Source organism: Hippocampus zosterae, chromosome 7, assembly GCF_025434085.1.
Source record: "Hippocampus zosterae strain Florida chromosome 7, ASM2543408v3, whole genome shotgun sequence".
Lineage (NCBI taxonomy): Eukaryota > Metazoa > Chordata > Actinopteri > Syngnathiformes > Syngnathidae > Hippocampus > Hippocampus zosterae.
This window is the reverse complement of record NC_067457.1, coordinates 24,640,242-24,660,437: the sequence shown is the minus strand read 5'-3', so window position 1 is coordinate 24,660,437 and position 20,196 is coordinate 24,640,242. Positions and strand designations below refer to the sequence as shown.

At 45.5% G+C, this 20,196-nt stretch overlaps 1 protein-coding gene and 1 long non-coding RNA gene across 2 annotated transcripts; one reads left to right on the top strand and one right to left on the bottom strand.

Moving 5' to 3' along the window:
- Window positions 1-1,024: 1,024 nt before the first annotated feature.
- On the bottom strand, window positions 1,025-18,736 carry LOC127604669 (hippocalcin-like protein 1). Its single transcript, XM_052071880.1, has 5 exons — window positions 18,327-18,736; window positions 3,223-3,412; window positions 2,167-2,448; window positions 1,580-1,685; window positions 1,025-1,353 (listed from the first exon to the last, which is right to left on the bottom strand). Exons 2-5 carry the CDS (start codon window positions 3,316-3,318, stop codon window positions 1,256-1,258), a joined length of 582 nt encoding a protein of 193 aa, XP_051927840.1. The 5' UTR covers window positions 3,319-3,412; window positions 18,327-18,736; the 3' UTR covers window positions 1,025-1,255.
- Window positions 5,838-18,327, top strand: LOC127604675 (uncharacterized). Its single transcript, XR_007963384.1, has 3 exons — window positions 5,838-12,873; window positions 15,564-15,630; window positions 17,127-18,327. It is a non-coding gene; the product is annotated as an uncharacterized LOC127604675 (long non-coding RNA).
- Window positions 18,737-20,196: the final 1,460 nt, after the last annotated feature.

Sequence of the window (20,196 nt, the reverse complement as noted above, 5' to 3'; positions counted from 1 at the left end):
AGTGAGTGACCTGTGAGTCAAAACGAGACAAGTATTTATTTTTTTTTCTCCTGCGTGGTTACAGTGTCCAGTTGCAAAAGGATACCGCCGTGCATAAAATCCATTTTTTTTAGGGTCATGCAGTGCTGATGGGTTACAACTGTCTTCTTATAATATGAATAATACTGTTAAAATTAACATCAAGCATTCCGTACTTAGCAACATGCGTACACACAATCAAACTTGATACTTTGCAAACATAAAAAGTGTGCTACTGTGCGTTTTGTTGTTCATATCAAATGCATGATGGGTATTTCACTTCAACCAGCTTTGTCATTTTCTCTCCGTTACTATAAACAACAATTTAACAACAATAATGTTATGTACAAATAAAATGACATGAAAGCATTATGTACAAAACATATGGACAAACGATGACAGCAACAGCCATGTTGGTTCTTCGCTCCTCAAAGTAATATTATCGTATTTCCTCAACTAGTGGCCCTAGCATGACGTTTAAACCCCATTGCGAGTCAAAACAGCAGCGAGTATGGAGGTTGACAAATTCAATGCACAGATGATCAAGCGTTGCGTGAAAATGGCTCCTCCGCTGACGATTAGCGCTAAGTGCTGAAACTATTTGAACTCTGTTGCTAGCCAAACGATGTTGTGTGTGCATCCACGACCTTGTTGAATCTTTTGCCGTCATAGTTTTTAAAAAGGTCATCAATTGTAACTAGAAATGTTTGATATTGTTCCAAAAAAATATGTTTGTCTAAAGAAAGGACTCAGTTAAGTAAATAAATGCCCACACCACCATCTGAGGAAATACAGTAATAATGATGATCATATCCGCATAATAGCATCCCAAATGGACTTCAAATCAATTAAATGCAAATAAACTTCAAAGCAACATACAAGTCACTCCTCGAGTTTACGTTACATAATACTGTACTGCCTTTGCAAATGAGCAAAGTTCGAGAGCAAGAAAGCCATTTAGGAACATGAGCCGCTCCCATTGATGCCTATGTGTGTGTCCTTTGATATTAGCTGACATATACAAAAATAAACAGGAAGATGACAGTGATACGTTCCTTCTCCCCCCCCCCCCCCTTTGAATACACGAACATAAAACAAAAATGACATTAGGGAGAACCATCATGCATTTATCCCCAGTGACTGTTGTTATAGCAACAGAGAGGGAAAAAGAAGGGGAGGGGGCCGCCAAGCAGGCTTCCTGTATGGGGGGGTGGGTATAATGGGGTGGGGCGGTTGTTCAGAACTGGGAGGCTGAGCTGGGGTCACACTGGAGTAGCCGGACGATGGAGGGGTCGCTTTTGGCTCCTTTGATGAACTCCTCCAGTGACAACTTGCCTGCAGGGATGCATGGACAGTTACTATTGGCCAGTTACGAGAGTGCTCCACGAACTCTGCCCGGCAACAAGTTGGATTTGTCTCCGTATGGACAAAATACTACTTCATAAAAAAGTTTTTTAAAATTTGAACCATCCGAAACATTTTTGTCCATATCTCAAAACCAACCCTTGGAACACGCGGAAACTTTAGCTCGAGCGGGTCACATATATGTTAAATACCTCACCGTCATTATTGAGGTCCATCTGTCTGAAGATCTTATCTGTCCTCTTCTCGGGCGTGGACTCGTCCTCGGGCATCTTCATTACAGAGGACACCATCTTGTAAATTGCCTGAGGGTGGCACACAGTCGCGGGAGGGATAGAAAAAGATGAATAGCAGTCCATGTGCAAGATAACCGATCACGGGTGTTGTCGGGGTGTAGGTTATCGATCCGATGGATCTTTGCGTCTCCTCATATGACCGCTGCGCTCCCTCCGGTGGCATTAAATTAACCTCGGCGAGGTAGCCCGCGGCACACGTCTACAATTAGCTTACAGAGCCATTAAGATGGCTCCTGGGGGAGTGCAGAGCGTAAAAAAAAGACAGTAGATCAGTGGGACACCTCAAGAGGGGAAGGACGTTGGTGTAAATTAGACCCTAGAAGTGTCTCGGCTCCAAAAGCAGGCCAGACAACATTGGATTACTCGGGTCATTTGTGCCTCTTAAAAAGACCATATTTCATAGTCGTCTACATCTTACTGAATGCTTTTTTTTTTGCTCTTTGCTTGTTGTTAGAAGGACCTAGTCCCGGTATGTGTCCAAGTGTGTCACCTGTACAATCTCCAGCATCTCCTCGCGACTGATGTAACCGTTGCCGTCCAGGTCGTACATGCTGAAGGCCCATTTGAGCTTCTGCTCCAGCTTGCCCCTCGATGTCACGCTCAGGGCAATGATGAACTCCCGGAAGTCTATTGTGCCGTCGCCGTTGGTGTCGAACGTTCTGAAGACGTGCTCGGCGAACTTGGACGCGTCGCCGTACGGGAAGAAGTTGGCGTAGATCTTCTTGAACTCCTCCACGTTCAATGTTCCGCTGGGACAGTCCTTCAGGAAACCCTTTGGGGGCGGAAAGCGGACACGGTATCAACATGAAGGAGCTCCATGAATGCAGGTCTAATCCATGCAGAAGGCATATATGAAAACCATCACATATGCACGAAGGAGTCATGCGGTCAGCGTGCCGTCACTTTTTAATCCAGTCTGGCCAGTGGATTAAACGGCGCCAAATGGGACTTTTCCAGCTTCAGTATGAAAATCTATTTTGAACAAAATGTCTAATGCTGTTCTAATTGGTCCTTTGGTACATTTATGCAAAAATCTTCCACATAAGACATCGGTGGGTTAATATATTTAATAAACCACAAGGGAAAAAAATGAACATACAATCAAAATAGTTTCACTTTTAAACTTTTTGGTCGAAAATTAGAAGAATGCTACATTGATGTTTGTGCTTTTACAGTCCATTTGCATTGGGGCCAAGAGATGAAGATGATGGCGCGCCACCTACAGGTGTGGAGTGGTACATGATGACTTCAAAGCAGCCATTCCAATTTGGCGAGGATGCGGACGTACGTAGGTGCACCTCCAGATTTTTTATTTATATTCAAGAATATTTTTTCTTCATTGAATAATGAAGTTACTGACAACATTTAAGTAGTTGGATTTGCTAATTCAAAGATTGTTCGGTGTTGCACTCGACCGATTTTCCACTTGAGAGATATTCTGCATTTATTCCCCTGCATGGATTTAACCGAACGGGGGCTCATCCTATTATGTAAGCGCCATCATTTATTTATTTTTTACGATCCAAGCCGTGTGTGAGGAGTTTACCTTGTACCACTCCTGCAGCTCGTGGTCAGAGAACTCCGTGTTCTCCCTCAGATCCTGCAGCATCTCTGGCCGCAGCTTGCTGTTTTGTTTGCCCATGGCGGCGGCTCTCTGGTTCGGAGGTGCGGGGTCTTTTTTTTTTTTTTTAACTTGATGACAGTCACTACAGCACTGCTCGGGTCGCTGTTCACACCTGTCAATCACACGCAGGAATGCATGGCGGGTCAGCAGCAGTTCAGCTTTTGAGTTATGAGCGATTAATTAATTAGCACTTTGGCAAGACTTTATAAACCGCTTCAAGTTTTTTTTTTTCAAAATAAAGACGGTAGTTAATGTCATGCAATTAATGTCAGTATTTTTGCTGCCTATTCAAGGGGCTACGTTGAAGTTAGGGGAGGAGCTTCTCACATGAGACCAATTAAAGCCCTGTTACGTAAAGAAAGTGCTCTGGCACCACCTTCTGGAATCTATAGGTATTTTTCAAATCTTTTTAAGCGATGTCACTGACTTGTGGGGGGAATTTCTACATTCGCCCTTACATAATAAATCGTCAGAGGTGCAGAAATTCCAACGTGACTTTGACCGACTTCTTTTGCGGTGAAACCAGATTCCACGTGGTCACCCAAACTAAACCTAATCCGCTCATCACCCAATGTTATAAAACGCAGTCGACGGCAGCATCACATTTGCAAAACATTAAATAAATAATCCGCCGGCTTGTTGACGTCACGCACGCGCATGCAAACTACTGATCACATCGACGGTGGCCAGCTGTGTTTGTGTGTCAACTCAGCTGTGTGCTGTGATGTGCCTGCATTCCTAATCTTCCTGACCCACAAAGCACACGTTACATTTCCACGGATGTAACAAAACTACACTCGTAAAACCAACCCCCGGGCCCCTTAAAAAAAAAAAATCCGCTTATATGGCTGTTACTATTACGCATCATCAGATGATTGTCACTCATTCAGAGTCGTGTCTCAAGTGCCGACTTTCCTCGATATAGCTGCTATGCCTGGAATTAATGTGTGCCCCAATTATTTTCTGTCGCGCTTGTCCTAATAAGTGTCGCAGGTGAGCTGGAGCATATCCCAGGAGAGAGAGGCGGTGTACTCGTCGCCAGCCAATCACAGAGCATAAGCATTCAGACTCTGACCTCTGGACAATTTAGTCGTCAATATGCACCTTTTTGGAAACCTTTTCTTCTAACCGGAACAGCAGCACTCAGATTGAACTATAAAGGCTCTCGAGATCCACAGTATCAATACATTTTTTTTTCTTCCAAAAAATAAACTACGACAGACATTTTCACGCATGCATACACAACCGCTGCACTTCCAAGTTACGCGTAATGAGTGTCACTTTAAGCCAGGCATGTCCAAAGTCCGGCCCGCGGGCCAAATCCGGCCCGCGGTCGAATTTCATCCGGCCCTCGGCCCCCGTCATAAAATCAGTGCCGTCTGGCCCGCAGGTTGGGTGCAATGGAACACGTGTTGCATTGACTGAGGTCTCGTAGACTGGCGAGTGATGTTTCATAGAGTACTGCTTCCCTCTAGTGGCTAAATGAGTAATAGCATTCACTAAATGAGTAATAGCATTTAGACACTAGAGGGCATCACTCACGAGTTAACAAGACATCACTCCGTGTTTATATTGACTGATATGTCATATTTCAAATTCCTGTTTCAAATGAACCAAAAGAAATTCTTAAGATTGTTGAAATTAAAATAAAAATGGAAATGTGAAACAGACTGGCTTACTAAAATTTGTTGAACAATATTGTTGTTCAATGTAAAGAATGTCAGCCAAGGTCGGCCCCCCGACATTTTACCACATAAAATCTGGCCCCCTTGGCAAAAAGTTTGGACACCCCTGCTTTAAGCGTATGAAGCGTGCCGGTCGGTGCGGGCCTTAACCCACACACCTTGAACGCCTCTTCAGCCGGCTAATAAAATGATGGAGTGCGCATATTAAGTCACTCAGCGAGTGAAGCGTTGGCGTCGAGACTTGACATTGATGCTTGTAGGCATTTATCAAAGCACACCTCGGGGGAGTGCACCAGGCATCGCTTATGATTTATTGGCCCCTTGCCCCCCCAACTCCTGAGCTTAACTGCGCCGATACACTCTATGATTTAGCGGTCTTCAAAGAAATTATCCTTGGGACCCTGAACCAATCTCAAGGTTTTTCTAAGGAGGCATTGGGTGAGCCTTCGCTGTAACAAACAAAGACTTCCTGTATCCTCATGAAAAGTTTCCATTTAAAACACGAGACAATCAAAGCTAACGCTCGACATAATTGCCTCGCGTCAGAAGTAAAGAGCAATCGGCGCCACTTCATCATGCGCAGCCTCATCATGAATGATGAGCGTAAAAAGCGGTTCAAGTGGACAGACAACAGGAAGCGCGATGAACGCATGATACATTTTCGCTTTTGTTGCTGATTGTTTGGCTCTCCATATTGCTTGATTGACATGCGGGATTTTTTTTTTTCTTCCCAGTCATCAACTTGGGGAAAAGTGAGACTTAAATCAGAAATCAGAAGTCACGGCGCTTCCATAATCTAGAACAAAAGAACGCTAGATATATTTTGTGAGCTTTTAAAAACCTACTTTGTGTCATTCCCATTAAAAAAAAAAAGAATACAAGAAAAAAAAAACATATTTGACATCTTTTGGTGCTGCAATCAGTCGCACAGTTTCGCAGCTTGGCCCCATCGGACTCCCGCATGGTGGCTGAAGGAAGTGTTTGACTGTGACCACAAAAAAAAAAAGCCTTCAAGTGCTAAATCACACAAAAAGCGACAGAGCGTGACAGACGGCCCCCGGCCACGATTGTCCCCTAAATACACCCGTTGACGTCTACGCACCACTCAATTTCTGTACTTTTTAAAGATTTTTCTTTTGACTGAGGAAAAGCTCGCCGTATGCCGTCGCTCGCCGCTCTCCCGTCGCGTTTCTTTCCTCGCCATCCGCCGTCATGCTAATCCCACAGCCAAGGTCCAATCCTCCGTACTGCCTCTTAATCGTTCATCTCTCCATCCTGAGTAGCAAAGCTTTAATCTGAGTCTTTGGTACAAGTGCTTGCTTACTTTTTCGGTAGATGTTGGCTGGTCACAAATTGACACATGCAGACATGCAAAGACTTGGAACATCTGATCCGAAGCGTTCTAAGCGGGTCAGCGACATTCGCACGTGTGACTTGATTTTTTGCTGTGCAGTGGAAAGCGGAAGAAAACATAACGGCGTGATAATGTCATCGGGGATCCATTGGACATGCCTGTCCTAGCATACTGTTCATTATGTAGCGGCGTAATTTTGATACGGCTCCCTGGTATCAAGCATAAAACAATTCAGCTACCGCTATGTTTGATTTCAGCGATAAAAGTCCAACTGAAAGAACATGACGCTTAAAGTCATTCAAAGATGGCGATATTACTTATTTACTCCCCCCCACCCCCCGAATGAGAGAACTCGAAGCAAGTTGAGTCGTGTACTCTGGCATGAAGTCGAAATGATTTCTGTGGGCAGCGGAGAGAAACGGCAGATATTAAAGCATATCGACTGGAGGTGGGAGTTTTATTATGGCCCGGGCGTCAGCTGCGATAGACCGAGTTGCGGCGGCGGTGAGCAACTTGAGATGGAGAGTGGAGGAAAGGAGATGAGTCTGAACTTGATACAGAAAAGCCCAAAAAGATAAGCATCATCTGAAGCAGAGATGTGCCCATAAATGGAGAAAATATCGGTTAGGAAATAAGGATTAAAAGCGCTATCGAGCCGCTGGTGCCACACGAAAAGCAACCCCGACAGGCACCATTGATCCTGCGCTTTCTCGACCAGGGCCACCTGAGACGACAACACCTTTCATCCATATTTTTTTCCCTCCTCCTCCCCCCCCCCAGCACTTGCAATTTCACATCATTTGTCCGGCAGTATTTTTCATCTTCCTGTCGCGCCGCCTGCGTCACGGCGGAAGAGAAGCGATAGCCCGCCATTGTCTGTCGGCTGATGACTGTAATTATACGCGCCCGCACAGCCACTTTGGGGGCCGCATTGTGCCGTGTAATGGCGGCCATCTGAGAGCTGATGTCAATACTTCGGCCTTTACTGCGACCAGCCGCAAAATCGACTGCGACCTCCCTTCGCTATAATCCAATTCAAAGTCCCCGCTTTCCCTCGGGGAATGACTTACAAAAGAACCCAATGATATACACTTTGGAAAACGCTAGCTTGTTAGCACGGAAGCTAACCGCGGACGTTAGCACGGAAGCTAACTGCGAAAAGTCGCTACGCAGCTGGAACCCACGACCAACCAACCAAAACTTTCGAGACACAAACAATTGTCAACTGGAGAAATTATATAACTCCAGCAAACAACTATATCCAAACATTACGAATAGTGGGGCCGCTACTGCTATCACGTATGAAAGCATTTTATGAGTGCAGTCCCGTACGCTCCCAGCCCTCAATCGTCCATTGCGGTTGTGATAATGTTGCCGAAAGGCCTTAATGTTCGTCATTTATGTCCACTGTGACCAAAAGAAGGTGGCGGGATGAGATCAGAACACACGCGGTTAGCGTTATTGAAGGAGAAAAAAAAAAAAGGACGTTAATGGAGTGGTTAAAAATAAGAATGAGGACTGGTCCTAAGCGTGGAGCACTCTCATCTCTCCTTCCACATCCTGATAATAACTCCATCAAAGAGGGGAGGGGCTTAATTGCTCGCGTACGCACACACACCTTATGCCACTGAAAAGGTCTCGGCTCTCGCTTGCTTTCTTTAAATTTGAAGGTGAGAGCAAGAGAAGACGGTGGATGTAATGGCGCCCCATTGAAGTGCTGAAGGAAAATGATTAGAAGGCTTCAGAAGTTGGCAGGAAGCGGATTAGTCGAGGAAATTTCTGGAATATGACTCACTCCGGCAAAAAGGAATAAGGTGGAAAGCATATATAGCGAACCCCCATTGATCACGGGGATGTATTACACACCCACACACACACATATATAAACCATACTTTTTTTAAAAACACCTTTTTGAACATATTCTAACCCACTCGAAAGATTGCAAGCAGATATGTCTCTTTTAGAGGCGGGGTCTGTCTGGGCTTGAGCTGCGGCCATCAGCGCCATGGCTCATTGTGTTGGCGTTTGACTTTTCTCCCAGCGTGAAATCCACGGCCACCGCGGCTCTCCTTTCCCACGTGATCGTGCGACAGAAAACGTTGTATTGTTAAAAACCACTCGTCCATCCACCATTAAAAAAAATAAATAAAATACACTATAGACTTGAAAACCAGGACACAAGCGGATCACTCTCTTTGTTGAACTCAGACCTCCATCCGAGAGAAGGTTGACCTCATTTCCAACGCTCCGTCTACAAGTACCAACGTCTAATACCCGCCTGGAGCGTCATCGAGCGGCGGCATGCGGTTTACACACAACAAACGCGACTCTCTGAACCATTTCTCGAGCATCTCGACTGCTGTGACGATAGCGCTCCTGAATGCGCTCGTTTCAGTCGGTGTACCTTCGTTCTTGACGCTCTTCTGAAAGACGCCACTGAATCACCGCGGAGAAAGCGAGAGATGTGAATAGCTTCGCTGCCATCTGGGTAGGACCCAGATGGTAGATGGACGCAGGGAAAGGAAGGATTGATAGAACGAAAGAGGAAAAGACAGATTGTGGGATGGCTGTAGATGGACGGACGGCGAGATGCATTGACAGATAATAGAGGAAGTGGAGGGACAGAGAGACGGCGAGAAAGACGGATGGTAGATTGATGAATGGATAAGTGGCTGGATGGACATTGGAGACGGGGACAAATGGATGGATGGATGGTCGAGGATTGACTGTGTGAACAGAGCGATACCGTCGACACAGTGTCACTGTGTCGACACCTAGTGCGGGACCCCATGAACACGGAGGATCTTGTCACGTAATCCCATGGATGCGTTGCAGATTACGGAGGGATTATTATAACAGCTCTCGGCAACGATGAGCACGCACAGAGCCGAGTTACCTGCCACATAAAGTAACGCGTGGTTAACTCAATTATGTTTGCCGACATTAATTAGAGATAACGGCTGAGTCCATTTGAACTCAGTTGCTCACTAAAACCGCGACGCTTTCCAACACACGCATACAGACACCGGGATGAATTAAAGTGCAGCGTTTTAGGGACTCATATAATTTCAGGATTTTTTTTTTTAAAACAGCCTGCTCAACAGCACGTAACGGTAACTACACTCCACCTTTGACCAGCTTCTAGTTCAACGAACATGTAGCGGCAACGCATGCAAACAGAGCATCCGACCATACTCACGGCGTATATCCTTTCTGCTCTTTGGGAACCGCGACTATTCGTAGTTCAATCGGAACCTTAAAATTGTGAAGCACGTGCGCCAGCGACTCGGCTAACCGAGTACCGTGCGCATGTAATGGTGACCTCTCGTCCAATATGCCCCCCCCCCCGACACACACACAGCCTCCTCCTACTGCTGCAGAGGCGACAGAGAATGGAGATTTATTTCCATCCTTTGCAGCAATCGATGCAGCGACACGCAACACCTCAACATCTTCCCTTTTTCCTCCCGTTTAGCGTCCCTCTCCTCCCCGCGCCATCCATCTTTGCACCCCCCCCCCCCCCGGAAACCTTCTTAAATGTCACGGTCGTCTTTTTTTTTTTCTGTCGCCGCGCTTGATCTCCGCTAAATGCTATCGGGCCCCCGCTCGGCGCCACGTTGCGATCATCCCCCCCCGGCGGCGTTGTTCTAGATCTTTCTGCCAGCACGCACTGGAAGCAGCCAGCGACGCGGAGCTCGGCCCACCGGCCTTTGTCCCGGTTACTAAACAACCACGGGAAGGCAGGATGCCAACCTGGCTGTGGACACCGGAGAAGGCAATCAATCTCTCACCTCTGTGCCGCTGACAAATTAACGCGCAGGTTTAATGAGATCGACTGGCCCGCGGCACGCATGCCCACTCACCGCACTGTCTAACAAACACAGTAGGTCTTAAACCTAAGGCCCCGGGGGCCTTATCTTGCCTGAAACTGGTGGGGCGCCTCCCTTTCTGCCCTGAGGCGAAAAGGAAATTGCACTTGTTTACCAAAGTAAAAGCGGTCTTTGCAAATGTATGATTTTCATTCGCCTGAAAGTGAAGGGCCACAGGAACCGGAGAACAATGGCTGTCGAGAGAGTGAAATTTTCGAGAAAAAAAAAGAGCCCTAGTGGCTTTCGAGGCTTTGCAACAAATGTTTCTATACCCAATCCCAGGCTGCAACAAGCCAAAAAAAAGGCACACATTATTGGACCATGTGCTGCAATTGAATGTGGCGGACACACACACACACACATTTAATCACAGTGGTCCTCACAAGAATAGTCATACAAACACACACACACACACACACACACACACACACACACACACACACACACACACACACACACTCCCAGATGGAGATGGTAATTATTATCTCAGCAGCCTTTTGGAGCTGGAGGCAATCACTCCCATATTCAGCACAAGGATGACTGCGGTGCATCATCAAGTTTTGGAAGTACGAAGTTTCGGATGTTCGGGTATCGGCTGAAATTTGATCTTGAACCAAAAAAAAGTAATAAAAGTAATAACTTTTCCAGATGAAAATGACCTCAAAAGTTTTCAATGCACATGTCCAATTATTTAGTGTTTCAATACTTTTTGCACTTAGTGTTCTCAAACGAGGAGCTGAATGACAAAATTCACAACAGGTCCTTGAATTGACCAATACACGTCCTGTTTCTGGAAGCTCTATCAGCAGTCGTTAGTTATGGCAAAAAATGTCATCGCCTCTGTTTTTGGAAAACAAAAATAAGCTAATATATGTTAAAAATAAAAAGTTTACTTTTATTTTGAAATGCCTTGTGTGTCACACTCGAGCTTTGCTTCCTGTTGTCGTGAGGGCCACACCTGTGGCGGCTTGTTCGTCATGACCTCTGAACCACCGTGTGCAACTGTTTCAATGCTAATTCGTTGTTTTGATTAAGACTTTAAAATGTTTATTTTATTTTATTTTGTTTAATGACTTAACGCCAGGTTGCCACTTTTTTTGGGCTATCCTACATTCATGCTGCTGTTTTGGGACATGAAAGAAGTAAGCAGTTAAAGTTTATTTGTGTCTAATGACCCCACCCCACTTGAGTTGCAAACAATTGCGAATACTTTTCAAGGTCGGCAGCTGAAGTGGTTTTCAGGCTTAACAAAACCACCACATATCAAATATCAAAATAGCCGGATAATATTGCATTTCATGAAATGCGTTACATTGAAATAAAGAACTGTAAAATATTGAGAAGTAATTTTTTAAAACCAAGGCAGCTTTCTTGTGGCGCTACTGTTTACCTAATCCCACGGACTCCTTAGATAATACTTCATTTAAATATTAATGCTTTTAGTCTTTTTTTGTTGTCTTCTGGTGACGTGAGATGAATATTTCATAACCTGAAGACTCATGATGGCACAAAAAAAAAAAGGAAAAAAAAGGAATTTTGTTTTTTTTTATTGGCTTGGCAACAGTCACATTTTCAGGCCCTGGAGAGCATCATTACCGAGTGTGCTCTGTGAGAATTAAAATAGATTGGGGGGGGGGATGCAAAACAAGCAGAGAGAATGGAAATGGTATTTAATGGGGAGAAAATCGCAAGAGCTTGAGGTTGGGAGGTTCTGCATTTTAATCTCAGCTCTGCGTGCTCAATCAATGAGGGGGGGGGGACAATTCTATTTATACGTAGATAACGTTTCAACATAATAGTATGACAGTTAAGAAATGTTACTCGAAACATTGCCTGTACAGTTAACACGCGATTTACGACGTCCACATTTTTTTTTTTTTTACTCTAGAATGCAAAAATGCACCATTAATTCTTAATTTCCTTTGGGAATGTTTATTAGAACAACTTGGAAGCCAACCAGGCTCACGGAACAGATTGCGAGTGGCTTCTAGTGTGCCGCTTCTGCAAGGCAGCAGCAGGCAGTCGGAAGGGGGATGGGGGGGGGGGAAGATACACCCTTCACGGGAGATTATGTGGGAAGCTGAAGAGGCCGGCCGCGGTGCATTGTGGGAGATTCTTGCTGGTGTTTGAGACGGAGGCAGAGAAAGATCAGAAGAACTCCTCGCCTGGCTCGCACTTGCTCAGATGTTGCGCCGGCTTGCTAGCTCACGCTGCCTCCTTTAGCACCTGAAGGCTCGCTTTGTGCGGTTCGAGTGTCACGTCTTGGCTGCTTAGCAACTTTTTTTTTTCTTCCTTCTTCTCCTCACCATGATGCTGCTGAAAGTGAATTGAAACGCTCCACAACATTTTTTTTCTCCCTAAAATAATGTTCGACTCCAAGTTCGGCATGACCAGATATGAATAATGTGACCCCCTTCTCTAATCTACAAACATTTCCACTCCCGCCCATCTCTGTCTCTCACAGCAGGGAGCCCCTCCTCGCTTCCCCGCCATGCCACCTCTTCACCTTCTCCACGCACAAGCGACAATGCGGAGACACCTCGGGAAGGAACAGCTTGCGGCCCTCCGATCACTCGCATCCCGGTTAGCGGCGCCCACGCGCGTAGACGCTCTGGTGTTTACAAGCGACAGCCAGACTCCTGATGCCAGAGTGTGACAATTACGGTGCGTAAAAACAGCACGGCATGTTTTTTTTTTTTCTCTTGATAATGAGTGAGCCCACACCATGAGGAAAATGCTATGTGTGTTACTACTTATCGCACGCGGCATACACATGACCGATATCCACCTTGGGCGACAACGGCAAGTCTACTTTGCTATGGTAAATATGAAGAAAGTTTAATATCGCCAAAATCTCCACCGTTTGCAGATTACTTAGAGAGAAAAAAAAACACTCTGAAGACACCCCCCACACCACGGGATAATCCATCAGAGACATCGCACAGTCCTGCCGATATGGACTTTGATCATAAGAGAGAAAGAAAAAAAAACGAATTCCCCTGTTGTGCGGCTCCATGAGCACAATCTAATGAGATCCGACTCGAGAGCTCTATCCAAAATTACAGAAGAGTAGCTCATTTATCACCCGCGCCTCGACCAAAGAGTGCCTCTCGCTCACAGACCCATCGAGAGAAGAAAAGCTTGCAGTACGATTGCGCCATCGCCGGCATAAACGAGTCTGCAGTCATTGCACAAGATTGTAAATGCATCCTAGCCGGCTGACACCACATCCATTTTTTTTTTTAAGTTATTGTAGCTCCAGCTCTGTACTCACTTGAACCACTGTCACTGATCTCTATTCCACAGCAACAGACACTTTAAAGCGCTCAAGGACATCTGCATGATTGCACACTCGTTGTACTACAAATGCCGCTACTGGTCACTTTAAAATGGTTCAATGATTTTTTTTTTTTTTGGCAGCAACTGGACAACTGTTATCGTATTTTATTCGACCCACTGATCACTTTAGCTCTGCTTGATACTTTGCACGTTGTGCACAATGCTTCACTTACGTTACGATTCCTTGTGTGTTCTACATACTTGGCCACTTGTTAGACTCATTCATTCATTCATTCATTCATTCATTCATTCATTCATTCATTCATTCATCTTCCAAGCCGCTTGATCCTCACTAGGGTCGCGGGGGGTGCTGGAGCCCATCCCAGCCGTCTCCGGGCAGTAGGCGGGGGACACCCTGAATCGGTTGCCAGCCAATCGCAGGGCACACAGAGACAAACAACCATTCGCAGTCACACTCACACCTAGGGACAATTTAGAGTGTTCAATCAGCCTGCCACGCATGTTTTTGGAATGTGGGAGGAAACCGGAGCACCCGGAGAAAACCCACGCAGGCCCGGGGAGAACATGCAAACTCCACACAGGGAGGCCGGAGCTGGAATCGAACCCGGTACCTCCGCACTGTGAAGCCCACGTGCTAACCACTGGGCTACCGGGCCGCCCCACTTGTTAGACTATTATGTTCATATTAAGCTTTTCTTCTAATAATTTTTCCTTGAAATGCAAGTCATACAATCTTTTAAATATGAATGTATTATTTTTCTTTTACATTTTTTGAAACACTTCCGGGAAAGAGCCTTAACTGATTGGAACAACAAAAATCTTCTCAAAATGGCTTAAGTCTTGGCGTTAAAGGGATGATGTTCAACGACTATTTTATTGATGCCGGGAGCCTTTTCAAATGGAGAGGACTAAAAAGGACGCGGGCGAAGATGAAAGGCAAAGTGAAGAGAGAGCAGGAGCTGTGTGACGACGCTGCGGAGGAGGAGAGGAAACGAATCCCACCCCCTTGTGGGGCACGCAATGGAATCGATGGACAAAGAGGAATAGTTGGACATGTCGTGGAAAAGGGGGAAGGAGGCCACTTGGACATCGGATCAAAAGAGAAGAGAGTGCGGCGTTTTAGTTGAGTCCGCCCTTTTTCGGCCAAGCAACGTGCACGCGCCTTTTTCTTTCCGTCCCTTGACTTGACGAGCGGCAGCGCCTGTCGATCTTTTGGCAGTAAATGGCCGCCCTTTTAGTCCCTAATGGCCGCAGGAGCCGAGCGTCCAAATGACTGTCAGTTCTTTTCCAATCACTTTCGTATCTGTTGTTCTCGCGGATGCTCTCGCTCGTGCTGTTAACCGTCCACAGCTTGTTGTTCTCGATTCGGTATTGGAAGAAGAGGCAACGTCAAGGATTCGCCTCCTAATCCGGCCCAGCATCTTTTTGATTGGATTGCCTCAAATTTCACTGGCTTGAAGTTTTGTCTTTGTAATCAAAGAGTCGGGCCTGATACGGTTAAAATAGAAAGCAGGCCTGTGCGTGACTTGCCATTCTGATCCAAATGCAGACCCAACTGCGTTTTATGACTCACACAAACGTATTCCTGGCAATTTTTTTTTTTTGGTCCGTAATTGGATTCTATTTCATCGACGTTCAACAGCGTTGATTACAACGCTGTTGGTAATCAACACTGTTGATTGTCGAATGCCCCTAAATGAAATTTCTTTTGTTTACAGAGAACAGGGGTGTCGAACCCACTATGGCCCGCCACATCATTTAAAGTGATTCATTCTCTCGAGCAAATAAAGTGTGTCAACGACTTTTGCTAAATGGTTTCTTGGGAAATGGATTTCTTCTTTTCATTTTGGACCTGCCATGCAATAAAATTCCATTTGTTTACAATAGAAATGTATCTGTGCTATTGTTAATGTGACATGCCAAATAATGCTTCCAAAATCATCGCTGTACAGGAAACCCTCCCGAAACTTTATTGAGCCTTTAACATTGTGCGGACGGAGATGAAGCCATTTTCAGCGCACGATCCGCATCACCCCCTTTTTTGTGTGCTCCAGGTCCAGCCACTGCCGGATCCAACTGCAGCCTACGACTGTCTTGTCGAGCGTAGCGTGTGGACTAAAGGTGAGTTGTGGGACGGCGCTAACTGGGATATAATAACTGCGCACCCATGCAAAGGCTCCGGTTTAGCCTCGTACATCCAGCAGAGCATTTGCTTCCTCAGCCCGATCGCAGACTTTATCGAGACATCCTGGCCCCTCCCCAAAGTCGGATCAGAAGAGATTATGAAGCCGAAAGCATACATGGGGGGGCAACACGCAGACCCCCCCCCCCTCCTCCTTCTCTCTACAGATGAAAATAGTCACATGGTGGAGGAATTACTCTTTTAAATCCTCTCTGATTCTCACTAGTTTCATGATGAAACGTTCTAGCTTGTGACAAAACTCCCCTGGGCCAATTGCTTTATTTTTTTTTATTTTTTTTGTTTTTCCAGCCCCCACCATTGCCTCCTCAGCCTAACAGGTGTTTCTTTTTAACAGCCCTCCGTCGGGTGGTACGATACCTATACGCTGACCATCGATTAATCCGACTCAGTCGTGTGTTTTCTGCAGACTTGCTGACGTGGGGTTGGGGGTCTGGAGGGGGGAGCGCTGGTGGTGCTGCTGCTGGGAGTTCCCAGCAGCATCAAGGTCAACATGAGTAACATGTTGTGGATTCAAAAAAAAAAAAAAAAAGCCATGAAAGAAAATCCCAAGTCTCTTGCCTGTCAAACCTGAAACCATGCCAATCATATACAAAAACGTGGAAGGATGCGCACTCATAGTTTGTGTGTGTGTTTGTGTGTGTGTGTGTGTGATGGAGAAGCGCTCCGGCACACGCTTACCGTCTTATGTAACAACTAGATTAGCACATGCAAGCTAAACGCTGCCTCGGCGCCAAAGCATATCCGCAGCATAATTCAGACTGTGCCACTTTCCAAGTACACCGCCGAGCACATGTTCGTGGCACATGAGTCCCCACTTTGGCGCGCGTTAACGATATATAAGCCACTTGATGGCTGAATGAGTTAAATGTCCAAGTGTATCTTGGGAGGGCAAGCCTTGCGACTTGGCGATTGATTTTTACAGTCGTGAGACAATATAGTAAGCATGATTTTTGGCTTGGCTACCTAGTGGGCATCTCTCTTGGAGACAACCACTAACCAGAGGTTCCGATCCAGTCCCAGCCGGACTGAAATGGCCGTGGCAACCCCATAAGTGTCACTGAAATGCAAAATGCTGCCCTTCTTTTTCAGTCTCGAGCAATTCGACTTATCAAAGCTGTCCGACAACCGCCTCGTGACTCCAATTGATGACTTTTGGACAAAACGAGAATGTAGCTGAACAACCAGTGAGAATCGGAAACACCAAATTTGTAACGCGTCTCCATTGGCTGCCTGGCCGCATTATACCACACCTTGCACACTTATTTTTAGCTTCTTGTACAACAGAGAGCCTGCAAATCATCACAAAAACTGTGATTTACGCAGTCTTGACAAAGAACCAAGAATACGAAAAGTTATTTTGTTTGGTTTTGTTTCATATGTCAATCATTGAATCGGTCCTGTGTTCCTCCTTCAGAGTCTGCTTTGGTGCCACCACAAAAAAACTGCAGTGGACAGTTAGGATTGCTGGAAATGATCATCGTTACCGTATTACCCACTCTTGAGGACTTGCATTGCTGCAAGAACCAAGAGAAGAGCAGGCAAAATTCTCTCGGACCCTCAACATCCTGGTCACCACCTTCTCTCAGGTAGGCACTATTGAATGAAGCACACCAAAACCTAAAACTAAAACCTCTTCCCATCAATTCCCTTAAGAGTTGACTTAAAATTAAATTGTGAACCTTGAACAGTTTTACTTTATTCTAAAAAAAAATTTGTGACCAAATGTAATGTAAAAGGGGTTTGGTTTTGAAGACGATCAAACACTCTGTTAAGACAAAAAGAGTCTCTTTTCACAAACACACTGTCAACAATCTCGAATAATTAACATAACGTTTTAACAAATTAACGAGAGTAAAGGTGAATTTACTGTGGACACAATCTGCATGGAGATCAATATCCACTGGCTACCTGATTAAAAGTTTGGAATATATTTGAAAGAAAACCTCAGAGGACAGTCGCCTCCTCTCAGTTTTCCACTCGTGTTGGCTCATCCTTGTTATCCCCGGGTCGACCTGGTATCGAGAGCGTCTAAGTGACAGGTGATAATTAGCATCCTGACTCTTGACGGTCCCGCTGCCTCTGTTGACTTAACTCATGGATGTGGTCGCCAGCTCTGCCAATCGGAAGAGAGACGGAAGGAGAGCTTGGAGGATGCTCGAATAAAACGGACTTTCAGCGTGTGACCTAACTCCGGCGGGAACCCAAAGTGACATCATGAAATCACTCCAACAAGCAAAGAATGTAAAAAAAATAAATTAATTAAAGTATGAATAAATAAATAACCATAATGTTAATAATATTACGGTAATACTGGTATGATTTGCACTTGGCGAGACTGCTGCATTTCAAAAGTCACAAATAATACATGGTATGAAAGTGATGCTCTTTGTGCTGGCCATGTGCATTCAGCTTTAAGATCATTCATAAAATAAAATAAAAAAAATCAAGACCACGCTTCCGAAACCATCCTTTGAAGAATCCCTTTTAATGTTCTATACATGCATGCGTGCATGCGAATGTTTCAGCTCCAATTGGCCGCAGAAACAAGTCACAGCGGACAATCACAAGCCTCCTCCCGAGAAAATCTGAAGGCATGCATAGTGCATAGTCTTACCCGATATAAGGCGCTTTACGGAACGAAGGACGTCCTCGCCGCTCCGATTAGCCTTGCCGGAACGCAAGGACAGCCGGGGGAGAGATGCCAAGGATGCTGGCCGCCTTCCTCGCGGTGCTCCGGGGAGTAAAAAAAGCTGCGCGGATGCTGGCTCCTTCGCGACCCGCTTTCAGACGCGACTTCTGCAGCTGTTCGGCGCTCACATCCGCGGTCGCCCGGAGTGTCTCGACGTCTAGGATCTCCCCCCCCTACTGAACCTTGCCGGTTTTACACGAGCCGAGCCCCGCAGAGCATGGTTAGCGTGATCTCCTCCAGAGGAGTCTGCATGTGGAAGAAAGACGGCGTGTTTTTCAGTGTGCGCCGAAGAAGAGGATTTAAAGTGTGTGTGTGTGTGTGAATGTGTAGGGGGGGGGTTACTTGGCAGGGCTTTAATTAGGTAGCCCTGGGCCGATTGGCACAGACGTGGCGCACAGCCCCGCCCACTTTCTCCCTTTCTCTCTCTCTTGCTATCGCTCGCTCAGTCAAAAAAAAAAAAAAAAAAACGTCACCATACAGGAACAAGGCACATGCTGTCGTGTTTTTTCTGTATGTAGTATATATGCAGTATATTACAGTATATTACATTATATTTATATTTTTTTGACCACAGCATAGATATAAGGCGTGCACAAAATGTTTATATGTGGTCAGGAAGTACTCATTTGTGGCTTCAAAATAACAGTTTTATTGTCAGAAATGATCTGAAATCATAGGCTTGATTTTTTTTTCTCCTCTTACCTTGCGGACATTGTAGCCTCTTTCAAAAAAGAAGACCTCAATCCATCTTTCCTAATTGAAATCTTCGTACAGGCACATGATCAAGTTCGCCACCCAAGCCAGATATCGCAATACTTTGTCACACCTCGGAGCACTCAAGGGACTCTTGTGTGATGATTTTTTGATTCAATTTGAAAGAATTTGAAAGCCAACCGATGCTACATAATGGATTGTGTTTCAATTTGGAGGTTTTGTTGTATTTCATCACAGTAAACCATCACAGTCCATTTATTTTATTTTTTTATAGCCTCGTCACAAAATGTTTTAATCCTCAGCAAATCAGTTCCCTTTATTTTATTTCCCCTGCGGAAAATTTGTGTGTTCCAATTTGAAAGCGTCGCTTTATAGCACCACGCCACACCCATCACGGTAACGTTATTAGGGAGCGCACAGATGGCAAAAGGCGCGAAAGCCTGCCGTGAATGCAAAGTCGGGAATTATGCCAGGATCAAATGGACTGATTCATTGGCAGCTGTTATTGACGAGGCATTTTGATGGAGACAGGGGGAAGCGATCACAGCACAGCGGTGGAAGGTGGAAATCAAATTCGGAGGTGAAACGCAGCAGAGGAATGGCAATTTTCATGCGCTGCATGAAGAGGGAAGTGGGTGGGGGGCTGTCATCTGTTAATGGTGATAAACTATCTCACAACAGAGTCCGTTACACTGCTGGAAAGGTGGATGAAAGCCCGGTGCAATTCCATTATCTTCCAACTACATTATAACGACAAAACTATCAGGAGTAAAATGGAAAAGAAAAAAAAACAATTAACCAAGTGAAACCAATTAAAGGAGTCCGAGTGCTGTAGTGTAATGTCGTGTCCATCGCTTTCCCAAAATATGTTCATATCGCCCTCGAAAGTCAAACAGACGTCACAAGTGAGTGATTTATGTTTTTTATCAGTTTTGTGAAATTTGTCTGAACCACATCGAGAGGAGCCAGATGAGGTGGCTTGGGCATCTGATTCGGATGCCTCCTGAACGCCTCACCTGGTGAGGTGTTCCGGGCATGTCCCACCGGGAGGAGACCCCAAGGAAGACCCAGGACACGCTGG

What these genes read in the sequence shown, in the direction of transcription:
- LOC127604669 (XM_052071880.1), bottom strand. Translation starts at nt 3,318, where the DNA reads ATGGGCAAACAAAACAGCAAGCTGCGGCCAGAGATGCTGCAGGATCTG. An exon ending in AGCTGCAGGAGTGGTACAAG is followed by an intron (nt 2,449 to 3,222) that starts GTAAACTCCTCA and finishes CCGCCCCCAAAG; the next exon opens with GGTTTCCTGAAGGACTGTCC. An exon ending in AGATGCTGGAGATTGTACAG is followed by an intron (nt 1,686 to 2,166) that starts GTGACACACTTG and finishes TGCCACCCTCAG; the next exon opens with GCAATTTACAAGATGGTGTC.